This window comes from Strongylocentrotus purpuratus, unplaced genomic scaffold, assembly GCF_000002235.5.
Source record: "Strongylocentrotus purpuratus isolate Spur 01 unplaced genomic scaffold, Spur_5.0 spur5_scaffold_8, whole genome shotgun sequence".
In the NCBI taxonomy this organism is placed as follows: Eukaryota; Metazoa; Echinodermata; class Echinoidea; order Camarodonta; family Strongylocentrotidae; genus Strongylocentrotus; species Strongylocentrotus purpuratus.
In genome coordinates, this window is record NW_022145614.1 from 4810903 (window position 1) to 4818328 (window position 7426).

The 7426-nt window shown below is 38.1% G+C and overlaps 1 protein-coding gene across 1 annotated transcript; it reads left to right on the top strand.

Annotated features, from left to right (window-relative positions):
• The first annotated feature begins 3381 nt into the window (after nucleotides 1-3381).
• On the top strand, nucleotides 3382-7200 carry LOC589332 (D(2) dopamine receptor-like). Its single transcript, XM_030976242.1, has 3 exons — nucleotides 3382-3588; nucleotides 4479-5382; nucleotides 5752-7200. Exons 1-3 carry the CDS (start codon nucleotides 3388-3390, stop codon nucleotides 6012-6014), a joined length of 1368 nt encoding a protein of 455 aa, XP_030832102.1. The 5' UTR covers nucleotides 3382-3387; the 3' UTR covers nucleotides 6015-7200.
• Nucleotides 7201-7426: the final 226 nt, after the last annotated feature.

Consider the following 7426-nt stretch of genomic DNA (forward strand, 5'->3'; position numbering starts at 1 on the left):
GCCAGGTATGGCTTCTGCTCCCCACCCCCCCCCCCTCCCCTACCAAGACCACTGGCTAATCCGCTGGTGTTTTGCCATTTACAATAATAACTTTCCTTTCTTGTGTTTTGGATACGCAAACTGGAAAATACAATCGTATGATGTGAACGGTGCATCTCATGTTAAAATTCAAATGTAAACACTCCCTTTGCTAATTGATAGGTCCATGTTGATAGTGACACCAGGGATTCCCTCCCACTCTCCCTTGTGACATAACCGTGTGCAAATCTTGCTCAACGTCTAATGTTTGCTTTATACCGCTCTAATTATCTGTGGAAGATTTGCTGGTTAATAAACATCATCTGCCCCTTCAGTTGGGTCAGACACAACGAAGGTCTGGACGTCTGGTCAGTTTGTAGGAGGTAATAATATTCCTTTGTGAAGGATGTTCAGTAACTATTGAACCCATGTGACGCAGATGTTGAGGCAGTAATAAAATGAGTCGTTGTCAATCGGGAGTGAGGAGATGAGATTTCTGCGTAGCGTTGAAGAGATTGCGGTGACGACTGCGAAATGGTGAGTTATGATGATTCGATTTTTTTTTATCCTGAGATTGTATTTGATTGTCTCTTTTTCTTTTTATGTATCATTTTTATGTGTTTCTTTTGTTTGTATTTTGATACAAGTAGAGTAATTTTTAAATATTGAGTTATGATATTTGTATTTTTGGAGGGTGCATATATTTGGAATTTTCTATTTTGGGACGATATAATGATTTGTCCCTTGGTTTATTTTTGTGCGTTCTTTGTTTTTTGTTTCTTTTCTTATTTGTATGTACTTTGATGCCTCAGTTTTGAGATGATTATAAAATATTGAGTATATTGATGATATTTTGATTTTTTTTTTAATTTGGGGGGATATGTGAAATTTCCCGTTTTGCGACGAAATAGTTCGGTCATTTTGGTTTATTTTCGTTTGTATGTCTTCTGGTTTATTTTATTTATTTTGTGTCTAATTGATGCATAATAGGTTTTAAACTGATTCCAAAAGATTTATCAAATGTTCATAAAGCAAGATATGGTGAAATTACCCCTCCCCTATATTATTTTGCTGGCACTCAACACGTATACCGGATTCTCATGTCACACAAACACGTTTGAGCATGTTTATGTAAAGGCGCTATATAAATATCAATATGTATGTTTGTATGTTTGTTTGACAAAATCACATTAAAAAACCGAACCATGATCAATCACGACACTATAATCTTTATGCGATGGGAAGAGGGGTGTGTGTGTGTGGGGAGGAGGGGCTACCACCGATGATAATGTTGTATAGACTGCTTTTGCGTTGTATCATTTAATTAAACACATTAACGTAATGTATTCGTGATTATATAGAGAAAAGTTTCTAGTCCAACGGAAAAAAAAATCAGGCCAAATCATTCAAACACTTTTCCAAACATTTTTTTTCAAACTCACCCTTCGATGGCAATGATTTTAATTAAATTGTCACATACCAATTACACGGGATGCAAATGTTCATCGGGCATAGATTTCCTAGATGAATACCATTCATTCGAAAAAGAACTCGATATTTTATTTGCTACGTTTTAAAATGTTTGCCGAGCAATCCTTAGCGTATAGGAATATTGTGATGGACTTATGAACCATATAGCTCACTTTCAAAGTGAATAAATCAATATTGAATTCAAGCCAGACTCTTCTTTCCATAAACTCTACCCAACAATATTTTCAAAGAGACCGTTTCTTGGCAATGATTTAAATTAAATGTTGACATACAAAGACGGGATATAGAAGTTCATCGTGCTTAGATTTCCTCGATGAATTTCATTCATGCGAAAATGAACTCGATATTTTATTTTTCACGTTTGAAATATTTGCCGAGCAATCTTTAGCGTAGGAATATTTAATGATGTTTTAAAACCGAGCTCACTATTCAAAGTGAATAAATCATCATAGAATTTAATCTGAACTTGTCTTTCCGATCAAATCAAAATGAATGTGACTGGATCACTTTCCTGGGGCACTGCCAACCGAATCACAAAGTATTTCACATATTACTTATTTTAAAAGCATTATGGTACAAGCAAGGAAAGCGTTGCAATTTTCTAACCAATATGGTCATTATCAATTGAAGCAAATCCAGTCCTTCCTTTTTTTGTTATTTATTTATAAATGTATGCATGTATTTATTTATTTTTTGGATATTTATTCATTAATTTGATTTTTTTATCTATTTTTATATCTAATATTGATTAATATATATTTCGATCTATATTATCTATCTATCTCGTTACTTCGTTCGTTAGTAAGTCAGTTAATTAGTTATTATTTTATCTATTTATAGTTCAACTGACTAGCAACGTATATAATAATTATTTAAAGGCTAAATTTACAAACATGTAACAAAATATTTAACAAAGGCATTTTTTCTAAATTAACATGTACAAACATAATTTCCATACAGTGTATTTATTTCAACCGTTCACAAGAAACTAAAATATTTGATTTACATTTTATTCTATGAATTCAAACACATTCGTTTCTTTTTTGCAGAATCAAACAGCGATCTGACATTTCGTCTAAACGACAGTAACCTTTGACAAGCAATCTTCATTAATGTGTGTTTCAACTGGGAACAGGAACCTATCGCTCTTAATTATGAAATGGACACCAGTATGACATTAAAAAACAGTATGACAAGGGAAATCTGACAACCTCTTAATTGTTTATTTGCTCTCCGCTTACATGATGGTTTTTTTAATGGAATATAGCGGGCAGCTTTAGATCAAAATCAGTAATGATTAATGTTAATTACATTACCCTGCTCTCTTTCCCTCTCTCTCGCGTGCGAGATCCGGAACTTTGCTTGAGTGAAAGACGGGAAGTCATTCCGTGACCACTGTACATTATATTCCTATGGTTAGTCCGACACAGACTTATTAATAAAGTGTGAACACTCTCACATTCGACCGAGTGTTTTTTAAAAAATTTTTTTTTTACTAAAAGCCATTAGCAATTAAGAACAGCATATAAGAATAAGGTCATGACTTACATATTAACAGCAGATAATAATAAAGCAAAACTGATTAGTACGACGCGGCACACATTTTCGTTGTCCTTGTCAAGGTCTACGCATTTAAGTTGACACTGAAGTATATTCATCACAGGTCAACACAGTTAAGAGCTAGTGCCAATATAAAATTTAATTTTTAATAACTAGATGAAAATGAGTCGACTAACGAACACTAGTGCAAAATCAACAGATTTTGTAATCATGGATAGTTCTAGCTTTGGAACAAACATGACGAATGCTACTCGCGAGCCTCTCCACGAAAGGAATAGTCCTGAAGGGATATCCGAAGCCGCTACCCTCATCATCATCATGATCGCTTCGTTCTTCGCAAACATCTTGGCGATGACGCAGATCCTGACGTCGAAGAAGCTCAGGAAGAATCATCACAATCTCCTGATCGCCAATCTCAACGTGATCGACCTAGGAAACACTCTTTTCAGCATGACGTTCTCCGTTGCCGCCATCTTTGATGATGGATATCTCTTGAGGACCAACCCGATCGTCTGCACGGTAGGTTGATCTTCCTTTCCCGTACGTTTGAAAAGAAGAGGAACACGTGTATTAACGAAGTTTCAATTTCTTCAAAGGTTCATTTTCGTAAGGTCCGTATTTCTGAAAGTTCTTATTTCTGTATATGATACATGAAAAAGGCTTTTTCTGCAATTTCGAACCTTCCGAATGATGATAACGGAAGACTGAAAAGACCTTTAATAAGTAACGTAGTTATATCATCTACAAATGCGAGTGAGTTTTGGTGGAAATTACTCTTAGTCGTTTTTAATTAGGGGCACGTTTAATGATGAGAGGAAATGGTGACACTAATCGAAAGGGATAAGACACTTATTAGAAAAGGAAAGATGCACGTTTCAAAGTACAAACGGTTATCATCAGAAGTGAAAATGGGGCACTTCTTACACCTGAAAAGAAGCACTCACCAGGGATGAAAAGGGGCACTTATGAGAATGGGAAATGGACATTATTTTGTCGACAGAAAAGGGGCACCCAACATATTTTGATAGGGGCATTAATAAGAGGTAAAAAGGGGCATTTATGAAAATGGGATAAATATAGGTCCCGTATTAGAAAGGAAAAGAGGCACGAATAATCGGGAAAATATGAATTTGTTGAAAGAAAATGGGCACCGATCAGATACTAACAGGGGCATTTATCGGAGGTGAAAGGGGGCTTTAATGAGAAAGGGGGAAGTGGGTCTCATTAAAAAGAAAAAGAGGCACATGTTATAAACGGGCCACTTATCAGAGATGAAAAGATTTAATTATAAGAAGGGGAAGGGGCACTTAAAAGAACCAAAGAGCATTTATTAGAAAGGAAAATGGGCACATGTCAATATAAAGGGGCAGTTATCAAAGTCCAGAATGTCTCACATTATTTTCCTACAGATCAATGGAGTATGCGCCCTCACCTGTGCCGCCGGTAATTTCAGCAATGTCATGTGCATCGCCGTTGATCGATACATCTCCGTCGTCTGGTCGACACGTTTCCCGCCATCGCGACGTCGAGTGTACTTCATGATCGTTTTCGTCTGGGTGTTCAGTATCACCATCACGATGCCACCAACGTTCGGGTTCTACTCAGTTTTTGTGTACACCGGGCACACCCACCACTGCACTCCTAGGTGGGATGTTTATAGCTATTTCCTAATATGGTTCTCGCTTGTTTTTGTTGTGGCAGTACCGGTGATGATCATCAGCTATGCATGTATTATTTATCACATCCGAAAGAGCGATCGACAACTCCACGTTTACGACGGTATCAAAACAAGCGCGAAAATATCCAAGCAGTTGTCAGAGTCTAAGGGCAGTGGCAGTCTGCAGAGGTCACAAAACCTTGAGCCGAATGCATTTCGTGATTTGTATTGCTGTCGCTTACCACAGGCGAATGTCAACGCCCAACACGCTAACCTCGGGAAACACAGCGGTGATGGTGTCTCTAAAGCACGTTTGAACCGAGGATTTCAAGGTGATGGTCTCGATCTTCATGAGATCGTAATAGACGAGAATGAAGCCAGAAGAATGGTACCAGGACCCTCTGTGATTTCTGGGCGGAGATGTAGCTTATCAGCAACACAGTCCTTGCCGATCGCTGGGCCGTCCAAAGAGGACAGCGACGACTCAAGAACCAATGGAGCCAGTCATAGCAATGGTCATTCCAGATCGAGAGCAGTAAAGAATGGGCCGCATGCGAGGGTATGCATCGACTCGGACCATCGTGCCCATCTTAACAATGCACTGAATAAGCTACCGGCAAGGAAACTGAGAGTAGACAAACGGGTGGCTGTCACTGGTAAAATATTTTTTAAACTTCATTATTTTCTTTTATTTTCCGCACAAAATCATTATTCAGGTATTCAGGAATCATGTTATGTAACCTAGGACAGTCAAAGCTTAACACCAGGCTTTTACTTGGTGATTATACATGTAGCATAACAATCCTCATTTCTAAATAATTCATTCCCCCCTAAAAAAAACACCACACAATGTTATTTACCAGGTTACCGCAATGTAATAACGCAACTAAAATGGCGTGTCGTATATTCAATTCAACTTAAATGTGTTTTAAAATATCACGTCTTGTCGAAATAATGATCTTGAAAATGTAAATGCAGTCAGCCTTTTACAAATACTCCCCCTTTTCTGTTTCTTCCTTAAACAGGAGCCATGTTGATCCTCACCACAATATTCTGTTGGGCGCCATATTGCATCGTCCACTTCCCCAATTTTCCAGACGTCAGCCATTCTGTAGCGGTGGCCACCATGTGGATAGCATACGCAAATTCCTTGATGGATCCCCTGGTCTATGTCTTCATGAACAGGAAAGAATGCACCATCCAACACCTTAGCAGCATCCTGACATCTTTCTGTGATGTACCAAGAAAGGCTTGGAGACGCCTTTGCGGTAAAGGCACTGACTGGTGACTTGGTTCTGTTGCCGTCGCCGCCATGTGGATAGCGTACGTCAAGTCAGTGCTGGATACCTTGGTCTATGTCTTCATGGACAGGAACGAAAGCACCCTTCAACACATTAGCAACGTCCTGACAACATCATGAGATGTACCAAGGAAGACGTGTCATACAGACGGTGGCTTTGTGGCAAAAGAACCGTGGACCGATTGCCTTCATCTTTCATAATTATAAGACACTCGCCATCCAACTGGCCAAGAACTCTGTTTTGCTCAAGTTGCGTGTGGGAAACCGATTATAATGTCTTAAGCATCCACCCTATACTGTATATACCTCAAATTCGATTGCATTTGTAACTATACCTATTTATTGAGAGATATACATGTATATTTCCTCATGTGACCGAGTCGCGTTTATCGCTCGTTGGGAGATCAGCGTCGTTATGCACAAGAAAACAGGCTGTGTCCTCTGGAATAAGAACTTTATCTGTCCATTTTCCATGTGGAGTGGAACAGTGTGGAGTGGAATATCGTCAAGTAAGTCCTTACAGGACAAAGACGACGGAATAATGCTTTATAAGGCATGATAGCGTTTTAATGCTCAAATCAAGGAATAAGTTCAGGATCTTATCTACCTCCTTACCTCTCTGTAAAGATACTTGATGTTATGAGAAACACTCATAACCTGACATGTTCTCTAAACAAGTATCACATTGAATCAGACTAAATGAATTTTTAAAGATACACACCGCAAGTTGGACCCGGGTGCGTGCAAACGAAGGAGAGATGTGTACAGTTAATGTGAGACTGTACAATGGAGCTTTGAGATAAGAATTGATCAAAACTACCATCCGTGCACGCTATTTGTTCTTTTTTTTTCTCACGAGAATCATGTTCATTCCCAACGCTATGTTTATATAACCATGCCAGATTACGAATTTGCAAGAAAATGAGCTTTGCTTTATATTCATGCTATGATTGAAATATCATTGCGTTGCATGTTTTATGTATGCCAGGTACAACTTTGATCAAATGAAAGTCCGAGGTATGATGGGCTTGGTGGCTTCTCAATTCTCATTATTGACTTTCTAACGTGTCATTGTTTGAACAACGAAGGTTGGAAATAAACAACCTGTCTTTTGGTCAGTTTAATGTAGTTTTGCCAAGACCATCAACCACTTTTGTATTAATGAACTATAAGAAAAAATTAGAAAAAACTTGCACATTAATTTGGGGCCATAGTTTCCATAGGAAATGGACAGATGATGGTACATCTAGATAATACACATTGCATGTATTGATTTTTCGCTAATTATGTTTCTAAGATTTTTTTTTTTTACCTCTTAAAGGGCTTTGTATGCCGAGCGGGAAGAGGGATTAAAGAGCTGTACACTGAAACTTGCTCAGCTTCTTTTCATGTCATCTCAA

Excerpts from the sequence above, each read along its gene's own strand:
- LOC589332 (XM_030976242.1), top strand. The coding sequence starts at position 3,388 with ATGATCGCTTCGTTCTTCGCAAACATCTTGGCGATGACGCAGATCCTG. Across the intron at positions 3,589-4,478 it reads CCAACCCGATCGTCTGCACG|ATCAATGGAGTATGCGCCCT; the intron begins GTAGGTTGATCT and ends ATTTTCCTACAG. Across the intron at positions 5,383-5,751 it reads CAAACGGGTGGCTGTCACTG|GAGCCATGTTGATCCTCACC; the intron begins GTAAAATATTTT and ends TTCCTTAAACAG.